This window comes from Aquarana catesbeiana, linkage group LG07 (assembly GCF_042186555.1).
Source record: "Aquarana catesbeiana isolate 2022-GZ linkage group LG07, ASM4218655v1, whole genome shotgun sequence".
Lineage (NCBI taxonomy): Eukaryota > Metazoa > Chordata > Amphibia > Anura > Ranidae > Aquarana > Aquarana catesbeiana.
The window spans coordinates 16,801,095-16,826,435 of NC_133330.1; the positions used below are offsets into that span (position 1 = coordinate 16,801,095).

The window sequence follows — 25,341 nt, forward strand, 5'->3', positions numbered from 1 at the left end:
CATCAATGCAGCATCCTCACCATTGCCATCAATGCAGCATCCTCACCATTGCCATCAATGCAGCATCCTCACCATTGCCATCAATGCAGCATCCTCACCATTGCCATCAATGCAGCATCCTCACCATTGCCATCAATGCAGCATCCTCACCATTGCCATCAATGCAGCATCCTCACCATTGCCATCAATGCAGCATCCTCACCATTGCCATCAAAGCAGCATCCTCACCATTGCCATCAAAGCAGCATCCTCACCATTGCCATCAAAGCAGCATCCTCACCATTGCCATCAAAGCAGCATCCTCACCATTGCCATCAAAGCAGCATCCTCACCATTGCCATCAAAGCAGCATCCTCACCATTGCCATCAAAGCAGCATCCTCACCATTGCCATCAATGCAGCATCCTCACCATTGCCATCAATGCAGCATCCTCACCATTGCCATCAATGCAGCATCCTCACCATTGCCATCAATGCAGCATCCTCACCATTGCCATCAATGCAGCATCCTCACCATTGCAGCCTGATCGATGCCCATCTGCAGCCTAGAGGGGACTAGTAGGGGGGCGGGACGAGCGCCGACAGATTACATACAGTGAGAATCTCCTATGATAGACAGAACAGTGGTCCAATGGCAGCCCAGGAGACGGGACTTGCTATTTTAGAGGCCGCCAAGTAAACAGGAGATTCCCACTGTATGTAATCTGACGGCGCTCGTCCCGCCCCCCCTCCCTCTCCGAGGCAGATAAAATTTAAATATTGGCGTATAACACACACACACACTATTTGCACCCGATTTTCAGGGTGAAAATGTGAGTGTTATACGCCAATACAGTATATAGGAGTTTCATTTTTTTAAATTTAATTATGGAGATCAACTTTTTGATACTATAATTTTTGGAGATGTAAATGTAGCGGTTTCCTGGGCCTCACTTTGTCTTTGGGGGTGCAGATCAGTTACGTGCATCTAGAACATCAGAAGAAACTCAGCACACGTTTATTTTGCTTGTAAATTTATTTTATTGGAAAAAAAAATAATGTACAAAGTTTATCAGCTAGAAAGGACTGACAATCCCTCCGCTATGGAGGGGTAAATAACATCTCACATCCCTTCACACATTTCCTGCACAACATAGAAACTTAAACACAAAAATATATTTACACTGTACAAATGTTAGTTTACATATTTACACGGATCGCCCTCTTCCTGCCAGGCAGTGCCCAGCACCTTTACAATGGATGAGGAAGAACATTGACTACTGCCCCCTGGGGGGAGGGGTAAACTCAAACACTGCACCAATGGCTCAGTCCATCTCTGTAAACCGTGCAAACATGGCTTTCCTGACGGCATCCTTGTAAGAATCAGATGCCGTGTTGGATCCATAGGCACTTCCTTTTGCACCGAGACCGGCACCCTTCGCCCGCACCTGAGCCTGCAAGGAAAAACGGCATTGTTAGCACCAGAAAACAAGATATTCACATGTACCTGTACTTACCTTCCACTTCTGTGTTCAGCCATCAAGAAATAGATCAGGTTAATTCCTATTGGAGAGTGCTGGTGCTCTGTGATGAGCTGCTCAGGTACGTGTTTGCTGCCATGTGATAGGCTGGAGTTATGAGAAGGCCCCAATTCTGAGTAGACCCCCTGTTCACACTGGTGCGGCTTAGAAATCGCAATTTCAAAGTCGCCTATCAGTGCGATTTGCACTGTGGCTTGTGACTTCATTTAATAGAAGTCAATGCAAGTCATAGTGAAATCATAAAAAAAAAAAAAAAAAAGTACTGCAAGAACCCTTTTCTGAACCGCAGCTCCAGCAGTGAGGTGCCACTTGTCATGTGATTTTGAACTGTCAAATCACACTGGTGCGAACGCGGCACTCTTCTCTATCCTGATCCCCCTCTGCAGCGCCGTCATTGGGTTATTTTGTTTGTTTAACCACGTTTTATTTCCAAAGGCTTGGCCCTCCTAATCCTTTACAGCCAAGGAAGCTGCTTCAGTTTGATCTGCAACTGCCATGGTGCTGCACATGTGATCAGTTATGGCACCAGCCGTTTAGTCTGACAGATAAAAGTGGAGTTCAGCTTATCCTTCACCCGCCCCCCCCCCGGTGCCGCATTTGGCACTTTTCGGGAGGGAGGTGGGAACAGGTACCTATTTTGACGGGTATCTGGCCCCACTTCCGTGAGACGGGGCCACACACCCTCCTCCACACCAATTAGAATGCGCATCACAGAGGGGAACCGGCTGTTTCCTTACAAGGAATGGCGGTGACTGCATTAGACACCCAATCCGAAGATCGGCTGGGGTGCCGACATCACAGACTCACTGGACAGGGAGGTGTCCATATACTAAGGCCCCTTTCACACTGAGGCGGTTTGCAGGCAGTATTGCGCTAAAAATACCGCCTGCAAACCGCCCCTAAACAGCCTCCTCTGTTTGTTCAGTGTGAAAGCCCGAGGGCTTTCACACTAAAGAGGTGCGCTGGCAGGACGATGAAAAAAGTCCTGCAAACCGCTTCTTTGGAGCGGTGTATTCACCGCTCCTGCCCATTGAAATCAATGGGACAGCGCGGCATTACCGCGGCTTTAGCCGCGCTGTACGAGTGATTTTAACCCTTTTTCAGCCGCCAGCGGGGGTTAAAACCGCACCGCTAGCGGCCGAATACAGCTGCAAGAACGACGGTACAGCAGCGCTAAAAATAGCGCTGTTGTACCGCCGACGCCCCCACCGCCCCAGTGTGAAAGGGGCCTAAAAGTCAGCAACTGCAGTATTTATAGCTGTTGATTTTCTTGGGGGGGTGGACCTCTTTAGATTCCACTTTAAGGGAACCGGTTTTTCTACTGTCCTGCAAGAAAAGAACTCTTTGTTGAACATGGCGGCCTCCTCTCACCTGAATGGGGGCGGTAATTCCCTGACTCTTCCGACCCAGGCCTGAGCCCTCCTTCCAGCCCATGGCTTGGAGCATTTTGTTTCCAATGTTGCTGTGGTCAATGCCATCCTTGGTTGGCTGCTCGTAGTTCCTGCGGTAGGGGAAAACATATTAGATATGCGCACAATGCTGCATACAATAACCGCATACACCGATCACCTCATGGATACTTACACAGCTGCATTATCATACATCTTCCTGCGTTTAGGCTCCGGGGGTTCGGGAATGCCGTACTTTTCCCGCCGCTCTGCCGCCCGGTCTCTGTATTTTGCCTGCACAGAAAGACAATTGTAATCATGGCAAGGTTCCTACAACTGGACTTATGGTTACTCCCCTATAGGGGGATACAGGGGAAAAATGTATATCCAATGAGGCTTTATGAAGTGTTAAAGTGGCACTACACTAAATCTGAGCACCAAAAACTACTTTACTCATTTTTAACATTCAAAAGCCAACTCCCCAATCCATCCATGCTTTACTGAGAAATCACTCTGACCCCCCCCCCCCCCCCCCAAAAGAATTTCTGATCATGGCCATCTTAAGTGGGGCAGATGATTAATGTAGCATTTACTTCCTGGAACCCATCTGCCCTTAGCTCAGGCATGCTGGTAGGAGGGTTTGCTTAGCTGAGAAAACCCCCTCCACCTCCTGAAGATTCTTGGGATGTATGACATTTGCCTAAGTCAGAAACCAGGAAGTAAAGGATGTAAAAAAAATAAAAATAATCAATGTTGATTGAGAGGGTGAAGTTCCACTTTAAAATTTGATCCACAGAAAACAATTGGAGCACCAGAAGGCAGAACCCCTCATTGTATTTATTTACAGAACAGGAAAGGCAAGCTGGCATTGTTACTCACCTCTCTTTCCCGTTGCTCCAGTGCATCCAAATCTTGTTCTGACAGTCTGGCTCTTCGGTGGACATCCAGGTTTTGCTGTAACACACAAAGCAGACACATCAGTTATCAAAGCACCTGGAATAAGTTCTGTCAGCCCACACCCACTTCAATAAGAACAGTAAAAACAGTCTGTTCTGACCCAATACCCCCTGCAAAAGAACTGATCCGCAATCTGCATTCCTCCACACCCCCCCAAAGTAGGAACGACCTGGGTCGGTCGGCCCACACCCCCCAGAAAAGGAACGACCTGGGTCGGTCGGCCCACACCCCCCAGAAAAGGAACGACCTGGGTCGGTCGGCCCACACCCCCCAGAAAAGGAACGACCCGGGTCGGCCCACACCCCCCCGGAAAAGGAATGGTCTGAGTCCACATCCCCTGAATTCTGTCCCAAGTGAGGCAAGCAGAGTCTCTCACCTTGTGTAGGTCTGACAGCTGCTGGTGCCTGGTGAGAGCATCTTTATTAGGGAATTGCCGCCGGCACAGTAAACAAGCCAATTTTTTCCAATCTGTTAATTTATCCTCATCGATTAGTGCCAGAGGCCGCTCAAACTCCTCTTCATTGTCGCTGTCACCGCTGTAAGCTGCAACCAGGGCCCTCTGCACACAGGAGAAGTTATGGTTAAGACCATCCAGGGCCAGAGAACAGATATAGAAGACTAGCATGCTATGCTGCGGTCTCACCTTAGGTGGCTTCTCTTCCTCCGCGACAACCATCATCATTATTTCTGGAAGAAACTGCCTCTCCAGTAAGGCTCCTTGCTGTAGATACAAAAAAGGAGGAGAGATTAGTTTCTATGTATGAACAGCAGAAACCCTCAAGTGGCGAATGTTGCCGTCGTCGTACCTTCTTCTCAAACAAAGCGAACCCAGCGTCAGCGGCTGCAGACTCCTTGCGGTCCTCATCTCGGGAATTCAGAGGCTGGAAGCTGTTCTTAAAGTTCTCCTTTTGTTTGTTCAAGCTCTTAGCCCAGCGCTCCATGTCTTTAGCGATCTGTGGTAAAAAAAAAAAAATATTATAGATCACTGTGCCAAAGGGGTCATGTTTCCATAGCACGTAAGTCTGTATTAGTGATGCGCCAAAATGTCAATTCCGATGCCGAAACTAAAACCAAAAAATCTGCATGCACTTGGCCAAAAATCAAAACCGACAGGGATACGTTTCTGCACAGAGGTCCCCAAGAGGCGCCATTGTGCACCAAAGTCAACGGGATGCAATTTAGCAATCAGCACTTTTTTTAAATGAGCAAAACGCTGACAACCCCATTTTCGGCGGCCGATATATCGGTGCATCCCTAGTTTACATCGCTTCTCTGTACCTGCTGGGCTGTCTTGCTCTTTGGTTTCTCCTTCTTCTCTTTGCCCTCTTTGGTGCCGGATGTGGAAGCGCCGTTGGGCCCGGCTCCACCGCCGGCAGAGTCAGCAGCTGGCAGATAAGTCTGCTTCTCCCCGTCCCAATACAGGAATTGCTGCGTCACGGAGTTGTAGTAATACTGCAGACAGACAGAAGAATGAAGTACTCGCCTATGCATGCACCATTAATACACAGCTAAGCCAACATACCACACCCTCCCGGCTTACCTGAGAATTGGGGTCGTAGTAGAGACTAGTCTGAGGGTCGTAATAGTAGCCGGATGATTCATCGTACTGGTAAGTGGAGGTGTCAGGAACAGCTGTGAAGAACATATATTTCTTTATGAAACTGGCTGAGGGACTGCAATTTGGGAGAACAGACAGTCCGCACTGCCTTACAACCAACAGACTTCTGTTTTCACTGACTGAGGTCACATGGACAAATCACAGCAATAAAAGCTGTTGTAGCAAGATGAACCCACCAGGTAACACTTACCATATTTGACGCCTGGAATGATGGGGTTAGGAATACCGCCGTCTGGTGTGTTAGCACTGGGTGCGGCACTGATTGTTGCACTGGTGCTGGCCTGTGTCTGGGGGGAAAGAATGAGGTGTAAGACAGCAATAGTGGTGCGCCTCTTCTACTTTACATACAATCACCAAGATGGACATTAGAATATACTAGAGCAAGCATATGCAATTGGCGGACCTCCAGCTGTTGCAAAAACTACAACTCGCATCATGCCTCCGGGTGTCATGCGTGTGGCTGTCAGAGTCTTGCAATGCCTCATGGGACTTGTAGTTCTGCAACAGCTGGAGGTCCACTAATTGCATATCCTTGTACTAGAGGATGCAGAGCCTGCCACAGCCTGAACAAATCACCTTTACATACCTCATGTGCAGCAGCCTACAATACGATAATGGGGTGAGGAGTCCTATACAATTCTCAGTGTGCTCCCTATAATAATGGGGTGAGGAGTCCTATACAGTTCTCAGTGTGCTCCCTATAATAATGGGGTGAGGAGTCCTATACAATTCTCAGTGTGCTCCCTATAATAATGAGGTGAGGAGTCCTATACAATTCTCAGTGTGCTCCCTATAATAATGGGGTGAGGAGTCCTATACAATTCTCAGTGTGCTCCCTATAATAATGGGGTGAGGAGTCCCACACAATTCTCAGTGTGCTCCCTATAATAATGGGGTGAGGAGTCCCACACAATTCTCAGTGTGCTCCCTATAATAATGGGGTGAGGAGTCCTATACAGTTCTCAGTGTGCTCCCTATAATAATGGGGTGAGGAGTCCTATACAATTCTCAGTGTGCTCCCTATAATAATGGGGTGAGGAGTCCTATACAATTCTCAGTGTGCTCCCTATAATAATGGGGTGAGGAGTCCTACACAATTCTCAGTGTGCTCCCTATAATAATGGGGTGAGGAGTCCTATACAGTTCTCAGTGTGCTCCCTATAATAATGGGGTGAGGAGTCCTATACAGTTCTCAGTGTGCTCCCTATAATAATGGGGTGAGGAGTCCTATACAATTCTCAGTGTGCTCCCTATAATAATGGGGTGAGGAGTCCTATACAATTCTCAGCGTGCTGTGAGGAATCCACACAGTTCTTGGTGTGCTGCCTATAATGGGGTGATAAATCCATAGAGCTCTCTGTGTGCTTCCAATAATGACCCAACATGTTAAGCCTGATTTTCACACTAGCCAAGAGGGATCCCAATTACTCACCGGAGATCTGGGGTGCTGGTAGAGTTGAGGGCTCTGACATACGACAGCTGCACTGGTGGTAGTGGTTGCAGGGGCACCCTCTGGAAAATAAAGAGACATGGCATAATATTATGAATGGGGATTAGATCAGGTTGAATTGAATCTATGAGATCTGACGGATGCAGCACTGGGAAAGAAATCTGGTGGAAAATTTGAAATGTTACATGTCTTCAAAGGATAACTTATCCTAACTGCTTGCAGACCGCCCCACGTATACATACTGCGGGGCTGTACGTGACCTTTACTTCTGGGTTTGCGGCGATTAAACACATCAGGATTACATATACTGTGGCAGGGCGGCCCTTAAGCGCAAAATGATGTATGACTTTCTTCGGCTCTGGCCCGCTCCTGCTGTGATTGGACACAGACACCCGATGTCCGCCGCGACCCGCAGATTGTTCCTGACAGAGATCATGTGTTTCTGCTAAGCAGGAACACGAACCTCTGTCTTCCCACAGTACAAGCACCTCCCCCCACAGCCCTCCCTAGGGACACAGTTAACCCTTTAATCGCCCGTAACCCCTTTCCTGCCAGTGTCATTAGTACAGTTTTAGCCCCGATCACTGTATTGGTGTCACTGTCTAATTTGTCCGCCGCAGTCCCACTATAAGTCGCTGGTCGCCGCCATTACTAGTATATAAAATTAAAATAAAAAATTAATAAAAATTCCATAAAAAGATCTCATAGTTTGTAGACATATCTTTTGCACAAACCAATATATGCTTATTGTGATTTTTTTTTTTTTCAAAAAACATAGCAGAATACATATTGGCCTAAATTGATATTAACAAAAAAAAAAAAAAATTCTTCATATTTTTATTGGATGTGTTTTATGGCAGAAAGTAAAAAATAGTTTTTTGTTTATAGCGCAAAAAATAAAAACCGCAGAGAATCAAATACCACCAAAAAAAAAAAAAAGCTCTATTTGTGGGGTAAAAAAAAAAAAAAAAAAGACATAAAATGTTACTTGGGTACAATATCGCACGACTGTGCAATTGTCAGTTAAAGTAACAGTGCCGTATCGCAAAAAAAAAAAAACAAAAAAAAAAAAAAAAAAAAAAAAAAACTGGTCATGGGGGGGTGGGGGTGGAAAACCTTTCCAGGGGAACTCAACTAAACTCAACTAAACGGATGTATCACTTGTACATGATGAACCAGCGGGAAGTACTTTCTGCTCACCTGTGGTTGCTGCTCCTTGTTCCGCTCCTCCGGCCTGAGACTGGTAATATTGCTGATAATCCTAATAAAGAGACATTTATGTATTTTATCACTGGAAGGGAAGGCACGGAATAAAACAAAATAATAAATAAGACTACCACTCACTTGTCCGTACTGAGAGTATCCTTCTTGTCCATAGCCAGGCTCCCCGCCTTCCCCACTTTGCTGAGGCTGAAAACACAAGAAAACATTTCATATAATCCAGACAGAAAACAAGATCTAAACTTCTGGTAGACTTTGTACTCTGTGTGCAGAAACCCCTAAAATACCAGTGAAAAAATAAATAAATAATGGAGTATCAGTGCAGCATCAGTGTTAAAGTGGTTGTAAATCTATACCACCACTTACCTACAGGCAAGCCTATATTAAGGCTTAGCTGTAGGTGCTGGAAATAGATATAGATATATAGATATATATATATATATATATATATATATATATATATATATATATATATATATATCTCTATCTATCTCTTAAACCTGCACGATTTAGGAGATATTTACAATATACGCGTGCACCGTCAACGGCGCATGCGCACTTTAGAAAGCGCACGATCGTGCCACTCTAAAGGGATCATGCCGTGACTGGCGGTGCATGCACGGGAGTGACGTCATGCGACTCCAGGCCGGTCACAGAGCCGGAGTCCGCGGCCCCGGAAGGAAGAGGGGTGAAGATGGACACTTCCAGCCAGCGGGGACAGCAGTGACATCGCAGGCTTCGTTTTCAGGTCAGTGACATATAATAGGCTACTGTGCAATACATAGCCCATTATGCTTTACCTTTGCAGGGAAATAAAGAGGAAGCAAAACCCATCAGGGTTTACTTCCTCTTTAAAGTACACTAAATGCACTTAGTTCTGCACTCCTGTGACCTGCCTACTGCTGTCACCAGCTGACGTCAAGGCTCTGCAGGGATCCCGACAATAATGTCAGGATCCGCCCAGATAGCTGACCAGCAGCTGGCTCAGCCTTTCAGCGCACCGCCCCCCTCTACAGCCCAGTGCTCCAGTGAGTGCTGGAGGGGCAGGGCAGAGAGCAGGTGACTGACAGCCACCCCTCTGAGCGGACCCGAGAACTAAGCGATTAGGGGGTTTTTAATCGCTCAGTGTAGAAGCGGCGGGGGAAATCGATGCAGCCATCTAGACTAGTATGTTTGTTTTGATTCCTGCACTTCACTTTTAATATATTTTAAGTCCCATCACATAATCCTTGTTCCTTCTATTCAGTACACAGACAGAACCTCACCTGAGTGGATGACCACTGAGCGGCGGCAATGGCTGTGCTCGCTACGGAGAATGCGCTGACCCGGTTACCATCTGGTAGAACAAGATCCCTGTAATTAAAAAATAAGAAGTTAACCACAATGAGTAACCTCGTTTGTGATTTAAGAATCAGCACCAAAACTACTTTGAAATCACAACCAAATCATGACTGACTTAAAGCGGTAGTAAACGCGGGGGGAGCAAAGCAATGTTATAATGTGCTAGTATGCATCGCATACCAGCACATTATGCAAAACTTACCTTCAAACAAAACCCTCTGCTGGAAGGGCTTTCATCTTAGCCGGGTCTTTCTTCGGGGTTCGTTCGTGGTCCTTTAAATGGCTGAGCCACAATGACGTCCCTCCCGTGCATGGGGGCACAGGGCTTTGAAGGAATGGCACGAGGATGTCGTTCCTTCAGAGTGCATGTGCCGGTGATGTCACCAGCGGCTTCGCAAGTAAATATTTCCCAATTGGTGCATGTTTAGGAGACATTTACAGTACCTACAGATAAGCTTTATTATAGGCTTACTTGTAAGTAAAACAAAATGCCTTTACTACCACTTTAAGCAATATCAGATCGGTTACGGAGCACTTCCTCTCACTCGCCTGCATGGAACGTTCACTTACTTTCTGGCACTTTTAGCAAAATCCACACCGATCGTCTTCCCATCGATTTTGAGAGGTGGCTGAAGAGTCTGGAGAATTTGCAGCAGCTGCGAGGCTTCCTATGGGGACGGAAGGCAGAGGGGGAGGGGCAGGTGAGACACGTGTAGGAGGAGCAAACATTGCTGTACTTGTATAACACAGGGAACGATCGCTTACCAATGCGGACGGCAGCTGCACGAAGGCAAATCCTCGGTTCTGTTGGGTTTGCTTATCTTTGATCAGCCTGATGTTGCTCACTGCCAGAGATACATAAGGAGCCAGCGCAGCCAGGATGGACTCCATAGCGGTGTGTGGCCCAATGTTTCGGAGGATTATGGCTGAGGATACATAGCCACCTAATAAGGTTACACCCAGCTGTCTAAAAAGGAGTCTCCTCCACAGATAAAAAGACCCCCCCCCACCCCAAGAACTTCACACAGATCACAATGACCCACACACCCCCACCCATGCTAAATGGCCCACAAGCTCTAAAGCTGGCCATACATTAAACAACTTCCTTTAGATTTACCTTCAACTATGTAGTGCAAGAGCCTGCCTTGATTGCATACAAAATTGAAAGTGTTTGGCCCCATATGGTTTTGGTAAATCTAAAAAGGAAAAAAATTGTACAATGTATGGCCAGCTTTACTCCTCACAACTCACTACATGCATTTAGAACACTTCAGGCTCCTTTCACATTTTGCGTTTTAAGCCTCAAACACACGGGCCTAATGCCCGCCGACATTCACCGCCTTCTGTTGGATGAGCATGTTGGAAAAAACACTGCGAGTGTTCTGGCGGGCTGCGATTCTGCCTGTGATTTCAATTCATACTGCAGTCGCAAAACATGTGCATTTTCACATTTCATATTTTTTTTTTTCTTCAATAAAAATCTATTGAAGGTACAAAACATGGCATACGAGAACTTATTGAAATTGCCAAGATGTCAAGACAGCTGGAACGTAGCTACCGAGCATGTAAAAACTGCCAACAGTATAAATGGCATGTTAATAAATTAAACTTGTAGCGGGTGCCATTTGTTTTCATTGGCACCTAAAATGTGGTGTTTTACCGTATGGCAAACCGCAACATGCAAAGCTTGTCGCCCCAAAAAGGAGCAGAAGCTTCGCAGTGTTGCGGCTTGCCACGATTTATACACGGCAAAACCGTTTTAGGTGCCACTAAAAGAAATGGCAGCCAAATGTGCTTTTTACGATTGCCAAGACGCCAGATGTGAACGGAGCCTTAAATGCAGCAACACAAAGCTGCAAGTCTGCTACAAACACTCACCGAATCCAAAACACCAGAACTAACCCCCAACACACATGCCCAACACAAGGCTCGGGGCAGAATCCTGCCCACCAGGGTTTGTCATATGGGCTCTCACACTCCATTGTGCCACTCCCCGCTGTCACTTGTACATACATAAGCTGTGTTACAAGGGACAGCTATGCTCTCAGCAGCTCCAGGAATTAACAGAGCCGTGCATGCACTCACAGCGAGGGCAGATCTCCAGAATCTGAGAGAGACACTCCTACACAGGCAGGTACTAGACTCGGGCCAGGTAGGAGAGAGAGATGCGAGAAAGACTTTTTTTGGGGGGGGTGTACACCCCTAAACCCTGCACACCCCTGAACTCTGCACGCAATGCGCACCTGAACCCTACACAAAGCGCACCCCTAAACTCTGCATTCTGTACATTACGCACTCTTGAACTCTGCATGTAGTGCACCCCAGATGTGTGGTTGCAATGTGCATTGCACATCCCTAAACCCTGTACTATGTACCCAGCACACCCCTGAACGCTGCACGCAATGTGCACCTGAACCCTGCACAAAGCGCATCCCTAAACCTTGCATTCTGTACATTACACACTCCTGAACTCTGCATATAGTTCACCCCAGATGTGTGGTTGCACTGTGCATAGCACACCACTATACCCTGCACAAAATGCGCTCCTGAACCCTGCACTTAGCACACCCCTGAAGCCTGCATTCTGTACATTATGCACTCCTGAATTCTGCATGCAGTGCACCCCAGATACAACTGGTTCTTTGAGGGTAACCATACTGCTGATGCGACCCACGAAGTTGATTTTGGCCCCCCTGCCCTTGTACACTTCTAAGTGAGCCTGTGACAATCCAACACAGAGGAACGAAGCTTTAGAAACACTTACTGTCGCTGTAGTAATCTGCTGATGGCGGAGCATCAGTAGCACCAGCTGGGGCCTCCACATCGGATTCTGAAGGGGCAGAGAATAAAGCATGAGCCCTAAAATCGCATCCAAAGACAAACCTGGGATTTTTTTTGCAGTTCTTCGTTTAGTGTATGAAGTATAGTTGACACAAGACAGGACACATGATATATACAATCAAGGGCCAACCCTGTTCCATAAAGAGGCTACAATGAACCGAGTACTGTTACCTTCACAGACCCCCTGAACACGGAACTCGGCAGTCTCTGAACACTCACCGGTCTTGGCTGCCCCACAGCGGAAGCATTTTAGTCTTCGACGGAAGTTGTACAGGCCACACTACAAAACCAGAGAGCTTTACACTTAATATCGACCGTTCTGCAACATCCTGGTATCCCCCCCCATACATCACCTCCAATAAACCCACAAATACCACTCACCTTGTAGCACAGCCAGTCCTCAAACTTGGGGCGGGGATTACTGTAATGCATGGCGATGGTCTTGCCTTGGATCACCAACTTTTTCTGCAAGAACATAAACAAGGGTAAAGTTATTCCCGGCATCCCGGCAGGCGGACATTTACACCCTGGCGGAGGGGAGTCAGCTCCCCGACATTAATATGGACAGCAATGTGGGGAAGGACCGCCCACTGCCAGCTACATGCATTGCCCGGCCAGCCCGAAGGGGGTCAAGGCCGCCGACCGAAGACACAAAAGAAGTGGGGAGGTGGTATAGACAAGAGCAATGGGGGGGCTCCAGAGAGATGAGAGTTAACATTGTAGCAGTTATTTTCCAGTCAGTGTAGCTTCAATGTAACAAAGTCTCTGTAAACATACTGGAAATCGAGCAATCAGAAATAAGTCCCCCCACCCACCCCCCATAAAAGTCTAAGAACTTCACACAGCCAGATCGCAATTCACCCACCCACCTCTAGATGGTCCACACTATGAACATAGACTTTAAATTGTATAATCCCAATGGCCACTGAAATCCAGAATGTGCTCAGTCTTCCCTCACACGAGGGGGTGGGAGGGGGTTTAATCACATTTTCTGGGTAAGGAGTATCAGGAACCCGGAGTCTGGAATGTGCAGCCAGGCCACACAGCGGGATATATTTTACAACTACAGACTCCACCAATTTACAAAGTAGAAGTTTTACAGGAACCTATCTTGGGGACTATTGCTGAGGCTTCCATCCAGCGCGGAATCCTGCAAAGAGTGTGCAAGCTTCTGGACAAACAAGTCCCTGCACATGAGGTGTGCTCCGCCCCCGACGAGTTGCGGCTCGGCACAGCAGCCTTCAGAGCTAGACAGAAGCCTCAGATGCCCTGACTTGGGATGAAAGAGGGACTCGGCCATATCAATGTAAAAAAAAAAAAAAAAAAAAAAAAAACCCACACAACTGACAGTCTTGACTCGAGTTATTTATGTTTACTCCCCCCGCCGCCCCCATCTATACACTGGTACCTCCTGTATATACAGGCTGTGCTACCCATGTGGAGTTGCAGAGAACATGTGTCTGTGGAGATTCTCAGCAGTAAGCCCAGGAGAGGGAGGGGGCCTGCATACGCCAGGCCTCTGTGTACATTAGAGAAATGGGGAAGAGGGGGAGGGGATGGGACACAGCCAGCACGCTATAAATGCGAGAAGAGCTTGTGAAGTTCCCTGAGATTTCACCATGAACGGCTTCTACAACATTTCAACCAGAACGAGTCTTATTTAGAACATAGATTACATTTTTTTTTCTTACAAATCGGGAATATTGATGGAAAAAGAACATCCTAAGGACTCGTGCACACAAGACTTTTTTTCAGCCGCTTTTAGGGGCGTCTGGCGGTTTATTTTTTTTTACTGCCTCTGAACTCTCTCCTCCATGTTAGCCGATTTGTCCAAGCACACAATCAGAGGAGTTGAGGCATAAACTTTTAAGGGCAGTAAAGGAAAAGAAATGACTGACTGTGGCTCCAGTAGCAGAGGTTGTTAGGGCTGTAAAAATGCAACTCAACGCTGTAACAAGATTTTAGCTGCGTTTGGCATTTTTACAACCGAAGAGCTTCTACTTCTGGACGCAAAGGTTTGTTTTTTTTTTTTTTTTGGAAGTGTTACCCTCAAAACGCTCCAAAACGTGGCTAAAAGCGCTTTCTGTAACTTTTTTCCTGATAGCAGCGCTGGCATTTTTTAAATCATTCTGTGTGCATGAGCCCTAAAGGGTTCATTCTAAACATTTCTCCGACAGTTCAGGTGTGCAGATGGTTTGACCTCCCAGCATATACAAAATCTGAAACTAACCTCACGAAGGAGAGCAGCGAGGAGTCTTGTGACCCGGGATCTTCCGTATGCATCGCTCGTAAATGTTCAATGCGCACTAAGAGCCACCCAACTTTAACCAAGCTCCACCCACTTCAAAGCCACTCCGCCTCTGACCATTTGTGTGTTGGTCTAAATCATAATTCCTCCGCTCTGAATGCTAAACGTTGATGCAATACCCAAAAAGTTGGTGTAGCAGCAGATTTCCAATGTAGTGCAATGTGGTTGAGGTTGATAAACCTCATAGTACTGAAATGTGTCAGAAAAGGCTTTAAATCACAATAAAATTCCTCAGCAGTGGTATTTATGGGAAGTAACTACAACAGAAACCACTGCATTACATACTGCAGATCTCTTATCCCAATAAGTACAGCACTACACCATCTCCAACTGTAAAGAATGTTGGAGGGAATATAAAATGAGGAGGCTGTCTATTTTTCTGGTCCTTGATGCCTTCTAGGAGTCCTGTTTATTTGGTAATAGCCATATTACTGTTATATGTATACTAAAAAGGCACCCTGTGGCCTTCTATGCCAATGACACTCTCCTTATATATATTGTTTACTGCCCTTTATAACCTGGGTATATGAAGTTTTTAAGTTTTCACATATATTTGTATGTACTCTAACCGCTCCCCTACAGACCCAATGGGCTAGTTGGGCTTAATTGTTATTTACTAGGGCTGCACCGATACCACTTTAAGACCGAGTACAAGTAGCAATACTTTTTTCAAGTACTCGCCGATACCGATTACGATACTTTTTTTTTAATGTCAAGTGACAATTTTCAAAGCACAATACAGACTAACAATATCTTCTTTATAAGTGACAGGTGGCACCGATATGTGGCACTGATTTGCAGCACTAATAGGTGGCACTGACTGACAGACACTGATGGCTGGCACTTATGGGCACTGGTATGTGGCACTGACTGATGGGCACTGATAGGTGGCATTTATGGGCAATGATATGTGGAACTGTTTGGTAAGCAGTGGCACTGAAAATAACGCAGCAGTAATAATTGCTGGCAGCCTGGCATGATAAAATAAAATCGATAAAAAAAAAAAAAAAAAAAAAAGTACACAAGAGCCCATCTTGATACACCCTGCACTCGGTCTCAGTAAGCCTAGTCAGAATGCAGCAGCAGACATCTTGTTACACCCAGCTCATATAGTTGAATTATATGGGCTGGGTGTAACAAGATGTCCGCTGCCACCTTGTGACTGCAGGCTATTGAGGCCGAGTGCAGGGTGTACCAAGATGGGCGTTGCCGTGTACAGCCTCTGACAGACTAGGGCCGTCACTTCTGTTAACGATTCTGATTGGCCGGGTCACTGATGGATGGCATGCGGCTGCGGCCCACACCCCTGCCCCATAAGCTTACCTTCCTCCGCTGCAAGGACTCTCACTGTGCCAGGACCTACGCTCCGCCTTCTCCCACCCACTGACTTCAGGGCTGCAAAGGTATCGGGTGAAGCATCGGAAGCGTTTGCCTGAGTAATACTCGGTATCGGCACCGATACTAGTATCAGTGCAATCCTATTTACCCCATGGAACATGTCCATGTGTTTCTTTTGTTAGGTTTTCTAAATCAGTATTTACAATATACTTTTGCTGACATTGCACCTCATCTCCTTGTTCTTGTAACTTTGTTATAAGCAAATCTTAAGGGTGTCAACGACTGCCGCTTCATAGAGAGCAATGGAGGGTCTGATCTGGTCCACCTGAAGAACTGACAGGTGGACCCAATCAGTCAGTGTGAAAAGGGACTAAAGAAAAATTAAACCTAAAAATGTGGGGCTGCTCTGGAATGGCATCATAATTTTGGGGCATCTTCCTGATTTACTTGGAGGAACATACAAAACAAAAAAAGAAAAAACACAGGAGACAACACTCCTGGACCAACAAGTCCTGACCTCAATCCCTCTGAAATGCTGCAACAAGGTATGAAGAATGCAATTCAGGAAAGGCAATGCATGAATGGGGTTTGGATATAGGAATATATACCTCCTAACTACCAAGGAGGGCCAATCAGCAACTACAGAAAATCAGGTGATATGAATTGTTACTACAAAAGGGTTTCATTTTTTCTTACTAGGGTTGCACCAATACTAAGCATCTGCGCCGATATCAGTACTCGTGCAAATGCTCCAATACCCGAAACTGATATCGGAAGTGATGCCGCCTCTCCTCCAACCATATTCTCTGGTGGGTGCCATTCAGGCCGCCTCCTCCCCTCCAACCAGCTGTCATCTCTGGTGGGTGCCGTTCCCGCCGCCGCCTCCACCCCTCTGGCGGGTGCCATCCCCGTCTCCCCTCCAACCAGTTGTCATCTCTGGTGGGTGCTATTCCCGCCGCCTCCTCCCCTCTGGCGGGTGCCATCTCCGCCTACCCTCCAGCCAGCTGTCATCTCTGGTGGGTGCCATTCCCACCCCCTCCTTCCCTCTGGCGGGTGCCATCTCCCATCTCTGGAGGGTACCATTCCCGCCGCCTCCTCCCCTTCCAGCCGGCTATCATCTCTGGCGGGTGCTCTCTCCACCTCCTCCCATCCATCCAGCAGGTGCCATCAAAGCCTCCTCCTCCTTCCTTCCACCAGCTGTCAGCCAATGACCTCCCTTCCCCCCCCCCCCCCGCACAGCCTTTTCCATCCCAACTCTCCCACCCCACAATCCCTATTCCACCCCACGCTCACTTACCACTCTACTACCCCCCATCCCACCCTGCCCTCACCCAACAACCCTCCAAACCACCCCTCTACCTACTCTTCCTAGGCAATAGGTATAATTGGCATCAGCGAGTACTTTAAAAAATTGTTTCAGTACTCGTTGCTAAAAGTGACATTGTTGCATCGCCATTTCTTACAGCATTAGTTGGGCCGTATTATAGAAGATGTTCATGTAGAAATGCAGAAAATTCTTAGGAGTTCACAAATTCCCTCATGATTATATATACCGTGCTGAAGATTTATTATTAGTGGAGGCTCCAGACACCGGGGTGACGGAACCACATTTATCAAAGTGTCTGAGCAAGTAAATTTAGTTCATGGGCCCAATCAATACTCCTCCCCTCCCCCCCTTCCCAACATTAATTTAATACACAATCCGATTGGCTGGCTCTTCAGACACTTTGAGAAGTGAGGCTCTTGTGTCTACAAGTGGAAGGGCAATTTATTAACACATGAACCTCCGACTACAGAAGTCACAGAGATAGATGGGGACACTGTAGGGGGGAGAGCAGATACCTGTAATGTACACAGAGTGTGACCCCCCCTTTTTTTCGACAAGATCCCATGGAACCTGTGAGCCTCTCCCTTCACCCCCTCCCGCCCGTCCTCGTTCTGCTTTTGCGATCTCGGTTACAGACATATGTCATGTGCCATTTCTCAGCAGTATTCTAGGCTTGGCGAGTGAAGCAACCTGATTGGCTTCCATCCAGCTGGTAGCATCTTGCAAGTGATAAAACTCCACGAAGGCGAAACCACGGCTTAAACCTAGAGACAGCATTCAGATATAGACGGGATACTAGTGTTAGTCAGTTCCTTTTTTTTTTTTTACAGAAAACACAGCTCCATCTCTCCATCTGACAAAGCCCATGGATCTAGCACTGGTTTATGGCATGACTTCCATGGCTGCACTCTTCTGGCCTGTCTTAAAGTGGGTTGCCATGAAAAGGAACCTCGTACGATGATCCCCCCTCCCCCCTCTAACTAGCCTGAGTCTAGGGCCCTGCAGGAGCCCACATGCTGTACATTCACAGGAGGCTGCAATGGTATAAAAAAGGTGACATCTCATCTCTACAAAATCCTACTAATACTGACAATGGGCAGCTTAAAACTAAGAGGCTCCTTAACCATGGCAAAACCATGAATAACCTGATGGTGTATGGGGATGGAGAGGGGGGCTATAACCTCAGAGGGAGAATTTTTCGGAGCGAGTGGGAGGGCACCACATCACGGCGGAAAGAACCTCACCTGTCTTACGCTTCATCAGCCTCACGTCGGCGGGCTGCGGCCCCTCGAAGGTCTCCACCACCTCTCGGATCTGGGGGAAACAAGAGCAGAGAACCACCCGATGACAGAGTGTACAAGACTATGGATGGAGAACCATTCCTTCCTTGTGTCCGAGAGAACGTCCCCTATACAGCTCTCCAGGCCGGGGACACTTCCGCCCTACTCACGTCATTCTCAGTGATGTTGATGGGAAGGCCTCTCAGCATGATGGTCTTGCTCTCCTTTTCATCCATGTAATAATCATTGCGATAGTCGTGGTCAATGTATTCGCCGTCTGAATGGTAGCCGTCTTCAGAGCGGTCGCTGTTTCTCCTCTCACGGTCGCGTTCTCTGTCTCGCTGGAAGAGAATACCGACCTTTCAGTACTGTACTGAGGGAGAGGATGGACCGAAGAACAATAGACCCAAGTGTTCTGTCCACCAGATGTCTTGCTGATTATTTGTACTTGTGTTGTTAAATTTACATGCAAAAGGTGTAATTTACTTAAGACAACCATAAGTGGTGTGCAGGCTCCATCTAGCTTTCCTTTTTTATATTGCTGCAGTCGTTCTGTTTTATTTGACTTAATGTATGTGTAGTTAAGGAAGTTGTCAGCAAGCAGGGAATTCTGGGTAGAATCTTCACAGGAAGTGAAACAGTCACCATTCTTTGAGAAGACATTCAGGAAACACCACATGTATTTCTCTATCGCCATCACCCCTTAGAGAACTTAAAAAGTAAGTTTTTATTATCTCATCTTGTACTGTATATAGTTGTTTCTGTAATGTATGCTGAAATGTGTGCAATATTGTACTTATTGAGGTCTATTTCTGTTATTTTGTAGTTTTACCTGGCTTGTTCTAATAAAACTGAGATCAAAGAAATATGGTACCTGAAGTTTATGGGACAAGAAGGTTTAGCTATCTGCCCTAGAGACAGAACACCAAGCATGAAGGAGAAGGTGGCTCATTCCTTAACACCTCACCAGACTAGGATGGACATAGTACGGGACCCCCTGACATACATCACAGTGCTGGAATGAGGACAGACATTGTACAGTACGGGACCCCTGATATATAATAGTGTTGGAATGAGGAGGACTTTATAAAAGTAGGGTGGGGTTCAGCAAGCCGTTGATTGCAATCTACCTTGGGGGGGGGGATGATGTGAAGGGGACAGAGGACACTGCTTCTGTGGGGGGGGGGGGGGGGGTAATGTGAAAGGGACAGAGGATACTGCTTTGAGGGATGGGGAAGCAGAAGTCAATGCTTTCAGGGAATAGAGGACACTTTGTGGGGATGGGGGATAGAGAGACTACAGAGGGAAGAAGAGTGATGTGAAGGGGGGGGGACACAAGACAATACTGTGGGGTGCAGAGGACACTGCTGTGACACACTGGGGGTTATTTACTAAAGGAAAATCCACTTTGCACTGCAAGTGCACTTGGAAGTAAAGTCACTGTAGATCGGAGGGGGACATGCAAGGAAAATAAAAAAACGAACTTTAGCTTGCACATGATTGGATGATAAAATCAGCAGAGCTTCCCCTCATTTCAGATCTACCCCTCAGATTTAGAGTGACTGCACTTCCAAGTGCACTTGCAGTGCAAAGTGGATTTGCCTTTTGTAAATAACCCCCATTATGTTATTCATGCAGTTTCGTTGGAAGCTTGATCTCCTCCATGTTGTCCAAGTAGATCTCAATCTCTGAAAGGTTCCCTACCCCAGCAGTAGGGGGACCCGCAGTCATAACAGTGCTGGAACATGGATGGACATTACACATTGGGGGTCCCCCCTGTCGCATCAGAGTACAGGATGGACATACAGTAGGGGACCCTCCCCATCACACTACAGGATGGACGTTATACATTGGGGGATCCCCGTCACATCACACAGTACAGGGTGGAGATTATATAATGGGGGACCCCCCCATCACATCACACTACATACATTAGGGGACCCGTCACATTACACAGTACAGGATGATATTATACATTGGGAGACCCCCTGTCACATTACAGGATGTATATTATACGGGGGGGCCCTATTCCCTCAGGTGCGGTTACTTACTTCAGGGCTGTCGTAATCTCTGTAATCATCGTATCGATCATCCCGGTCATCTCTGTATCGTTTATATTCAATAGATTCTCTACGCCTGTTTCTGGACACTCGCTCGTCACGGTCGTCTCTATCAAAGGCCGATCCGTATCTCCCACTGCGCTCGCTGCGACTTATTCTGCAAAATAAAATCACACATTTTCCCTCTAAGGCCTCATGCACACAGATTTAGAAGCAGCCTCTTAGAGGTGTTTGCTGTCTAATTTTTAAATGTAATTTCCTATATAAAACCTGATGACCAGGCGGCTCGCCACCCACTGAGGAAGCTTCATTTGGAGTGTAACGCGTACAGGAGTGGTCCATGCTGATGTCATCACGTTGCACATTCAAAGGAGGGCGGTGAGCCAGACTGTTTACATGTGTAATGCTGGTTTCTACCTTTTTATGTGAGTGTTTCCTTTCTTTGGTTTGAATGAATAATAAATGCAGTGAGCACTATTACTCGCTTTTTGTCCTTTTATGCCATTCTTGTTGCCATGGCTTGCTGAGGATGTTTGTTGGCTGGAGTTTTGATTTTTTTCTTGCCTCTAAACACCCTTCCATTTGTCCTTGCACCCATAGGTGTTTAGGAGGGAACAAAAAACAAAAAACATTGCTTGCACGTTCAGGAAAGGAGAGTTTTGGCAGAAAAATGCTAGGCGCGTTTAGCAACTTGAGTGTTCCTTCATTCCAATGACCAGAATAAAATGAATATTCCGGCCAATGGAATAAATGCCCAAATGCTCGACGCGCCTAAATGCAGCTTTATGTGTGTTTTATACACGGATAATTCCTCCCCCGGGGCAAAGGCGTCCAGGAGAGGGAATAAAACCCATACTGTGTGCATGAGGCAGTAAAGTTGAACATTCTGCCCTCACAATCCTAAGGATACAAATTCTGTACATTTTATGTAACATTACTACATTGAAGAGGATTATTGCCAGAACGGAGGAGTATGAAATGAAATCAGAAAACTGTTCTGGCAGCAAATCCACCAATCAGACACAAGCGATGATCAGACGTACCGCTTATCCGAGCCCATGCTCCTCCTCCAAGGTCGGGGTCCCCGTGTGGCCGGTATGTTGGAAGCTTCTGGACAGAACAAAAACATTCATTGGAGTCATCAGTATTTTAAAGAATGATCCCTATTCATTCACATAGCACCCCGATTTCTGAGGGTCCCCAATACTAAACAAGCAGCGGTCCCTACTCCCGTATCACACAGCTCCCTGTACGATCCCTACTCCCATATCACACGGCTTCCTGTACGATCCCTATTCCTGTATCACATGGCTCCCTGTATGGTCCCTATTCCTGTATCATACAACATTCCATATGGTCCCTATTCAAGACCCCACACAACTTCATACACGGTCCCTATTCCCGTATCACGTGGCTCCCTGTACGGTCCCTGTTCCCATATCACATCACGTGGCCCCTATTCCCGTATCAAACAGCTGTATATACAGTCCCTATTCCTGTATCATACAACATTCCATATGGTCCCTATTCCTGTATCATACAACATTCCATATGGTCCCTATTCCTGTATCATACAACATTCCATATGGTCCCTATTCCTGTATCATACAACATTCCATATGGTCCCTATTCCTGTATCATACAACATTCCATATGGTCCCTATTCCTGTATCATACAACATTCCATATGGTCCCTATTCCTGTATCATACAACATTCCATATGGTCCCTATTCCTGTATCATACAACATTCCATATGGTCCCTATTCAAGACCCCACACAACTTCATACACGGTCCATATTCCTCCATCACACAGCTCTATGTATGGTCCCTATTTCTAGAACACACGACTCTCTGTACAGTCCATATGGTGGCACACAGGCCTCTGTACAGTCCCTATGATTGCACAGGACTCCCCATCACAGATCTTCTGGCACTCAGATGTGTCCTCTCCTCGGTGACACCACAGGGGATTCATCTATTTTCAGGCTCTGCGGTGACACCTTATCCTGTCACTCCCACCTGGGACCAGAGAGAATCTCCACAATGGAGAAGCAGCAACACTGACTGATCCCAGAAGGAGGATGGGAGGTTTCCTCCGGCTCTATTCTCTCCTCCACACATCAGTTCATATATACAGAGACTGAGCCACGGGGAGGAATGGAGGAGAAAGTCTCCCCTCTGGAGGAGCAGAGAACAGATCACATCTGATGACCTGAAGTGACCCCGGAGAGGTGCGTGCATCACACAGGAAATACAGAGGGGCCCTATGGGGCCCGGTAGGGACTGGCGGCACTCTGGAATGTGGCTGAGCCCCCCCGGCAGCTGCAACACGTGAAGCGTATCACCGCACATTCCAGCTCAGACAATTCAACGTGGCCAACAATGACCACACCCCTATTAAACAGCTGGCTGCACAATTTAAGCCACACCCCCACAATACATTAGGCCACACCCCCATCACACTGCTGTATAAAAATTGTACATCACACTGTTGCACACAAGTTACACTACACCCCCACTACACCGATATCTGCCATTTATTCTACACCCTACGCACAGCATAGGCCGCGCCCCCCCCCCCACCGCACAGCATAGGCCGCGCCCCCCCCACCGCACAGCATAGGCCACACCCCCCCCACCGCACAGCATAGGCCACACCCCCCCCACCGCACACAATAGGCCGCGCCCCCCCCCCCACAGCATAGGCCACACACCCCCACCGCACAGCATAGGCCACACCCCCCCCCACCGCACAGCATAGGCCACGCCCCCGCCCCCCCCCCCACAGCTGTACACAGTTCATAAGCAAAACAATTACAGACCAGTAAGGTGGGGGGACCCCTGGGATGTATGGAGAATTGGGGTCCGCCCTCCCCAATCAAGTACATGATGCAGAGAGGGGAGGAGTAGTACTCTACAGGGGCTATAATGGGGTGTATGGAGGATTGGGGTCCCCGGTGGGGGGAAGGGGTGCTGAGACCCCTATAATGGGGTGTATGGAGGATTGGGGTCCCCGGTGGGGGGAAGGGGTGCTGAGACCCCTATAATGCAATATATGGAGGATTGGGGTCTCCCTGTGCGGGGGGGAGGGGTACTGTGACCCCTATAATGGGGTGTATGGGGGATTGGGGTCCCCTGTGGTCGGGGGAAGGGGTGCTGTGACCCCTACAATGGGGTGTATGGAGGATTGGGGTCCCCCTGTGTGGGGGAGGGGTGATGTGACCCCTATAATGGGGTGTATGTAGGATTGGGGTCTCCCTGTGTGTGGGGGGAGGGGTGATGTGACCCCTATAATGTGGTGTATGGAGGATTGGGGTCTCCCTGTGTGTGGGGGGAGGGGTGATGTGACCCCTATAACGTGGTGTATGGAGGATTGGGGTCTCCCTGTGTGTGGGGGGAGGGGTGCTGTGACCCCTATAATGTGGTGTATGGAGGATTGGGGTCTCCCTGTGTGTGGGGGGAGGGGTGCTGTGACCCCTATAATGTGGTGTATGGAGGATTGGGGTCTCCCTGTGTGTGGGGGGAGGGGTGCTGTGACCCCTATAATGTGGTGTATGGAGGATTGGGGTCCCCTGTGGTCGGGGGAGGGGTGTTGTGACCCCTATAATGTGGTGTATGGAGGATTGGGGTCTCCCTGTGTGTGGGGGGAGGGGTGCTGTGACCCCTATAATGGGATGTATGGAGGATTGGGGTCCCCGGTGGGGGGAAGGGGTGCTGAGACCCCTATAATGGGGTGTATGGAGGATTGGGGTCCCCGGTGGGGGGAAGGGGTGCTGAGACCCCTATAATGGGGTGTATGGAGGATTGGGGTCCCCGGTGGGGGGAAGGGGTGCTGAGACCCCTATAATGCAATATATGGAGGATTGGGGTCTCCCTGTGCGGGGGGGAGGGGTACTGTGACCCCTATAATGGGGTGTATGGGGGATTGGGGTCCCCTGTGGTCGGGGGAAGGGGTGCTGTGACCCCTACAATGGGGTGTATGGAGGATTGGGGTCCCCCTGTGTGGGGGAGGGGTGATGTGACCCCTATAATGGGGTGTATGTAGGATTGGGGTCCCCTGTGGTCGGGGGAGGGGTGTTGTGACCCCTATAATGTGGTGTATGGAGGATTGGGGTCTCCCTGTGTGTGGGGGGAGGGGTGCTGTGACCCCTATAATGTGGTGTATGGAGGATTGGGGTCTCCCTGTGTGTGGGGGGAGGGGTGCTGTGACCCCTATAATGTGGTGTATGGAGGATTGGGGTCCCCTGTGTGTGGGGGGAGGGGTGTTGTGACCCCTATAATGGGGTGTATGGAGGATTGGGGTCCCCTGTGTGGGGGAGGGGTGCTGAGACCCCTATAATGAGGACAATGACATCCTGCCGGTACTCTGGGGAAAAGGGGGAAGGTTCTGTTCCTCTATAATACAGCCCTATGGAGGGTTGGAGTTTATATCGCACACAGAGGATGTAGCGGAGCTCACCCATTATAGCTCCGTAGTAGTTCAGGGCCCCGGGCCTGTGTCGTTGTACGCCGGACGGACGGATCTCTCGGTCGGACACTCACCGTGTGGTCGCCGAGGCGGCGCCGCTCTTCTCACGTCAATGGTCTTACACGAAATGGCCGCCGATCCGCCCTTCTCCTTCCCACAATACACCGCGAGCCGCCCTGGAACGTTCCACACCGCTCTACGCGTGCGCCGAGCCCGCCACA

At 48.1% G+C, this 25,341-nt stretch overlaps 1 protein-coding gene across 7 annotated transcripts; it reads right to left on the bottom strand.

The window, feature by feature from the left end:
- Positions 1 to 996: 996 nt before the first annotated feature.
- Positions 997 to 25,318, bottom strand: RBM5 (RNA binding motif protein 5). Of its 7 annotated transcripts, none has more exons than XM_073591685.1 (25): positions 25,195 to 25,318; positions 21,693 to 21,759; positions 20,641 to 20,806; positions 18,760 to 18,930; positions 18,554 to 18,623; positions 18,000 to 18,073; positions 12,718 to 12,801; positions 12,508 to 12,616; positions 12,260 to 12,325; positions 10,261 to 10,439; positions 10,066 to 10,163; positions 9,420 to 9,507; positions 8,278 to 8,343; positions 8,134 to 8,194; positions 6,916 to 6,995; positions 5,674 to 5,770; positions 5,406 to 5,497; positions 5,144 to 5,317; positions 4,672 to 4,818; positions 4,509 to 4,586; positions 4,242 to 4,424; positions 3,788 to 3,862; positions 3,105 to 3,202; positions 2,892 to 3,021; positions 997 to 1,433 (listed from the first exon to the last, which is right to left on the bottom strand). In XM_073591685.1, the coding sequence occupies exons 2-25, from the start codon at positions 21,707 to 21,709 to the stop codon at positions 1,305 to 1,307; spliced, it is 2,532 nt and encodes an 843-aa protein (XP_073447786.1). In that variant the 5' UTR covers positions 21,710 to 21,759; positions 25,195 to 25,318; the 3' UTR covers positions 997 to 1,304. The 7 variants fall into 7 exon arrangements, with proteins under 7 accessions (XP_073447786.1, XP_073447782.1, XP_073447788.1 ...); XM_073591681.1 differs by having other exon boundaries at positions 21,693 to 21,756; positions 25,112 to 25,280; XM_073591687.1 differs by having other exon boundaries at positions 10,261 to 10,421; positions 12,556 to 12,616; positions 25,112 to 25,280.
- Positions 25,319 to 25,341: the final 23 nt, after the last annotated feature.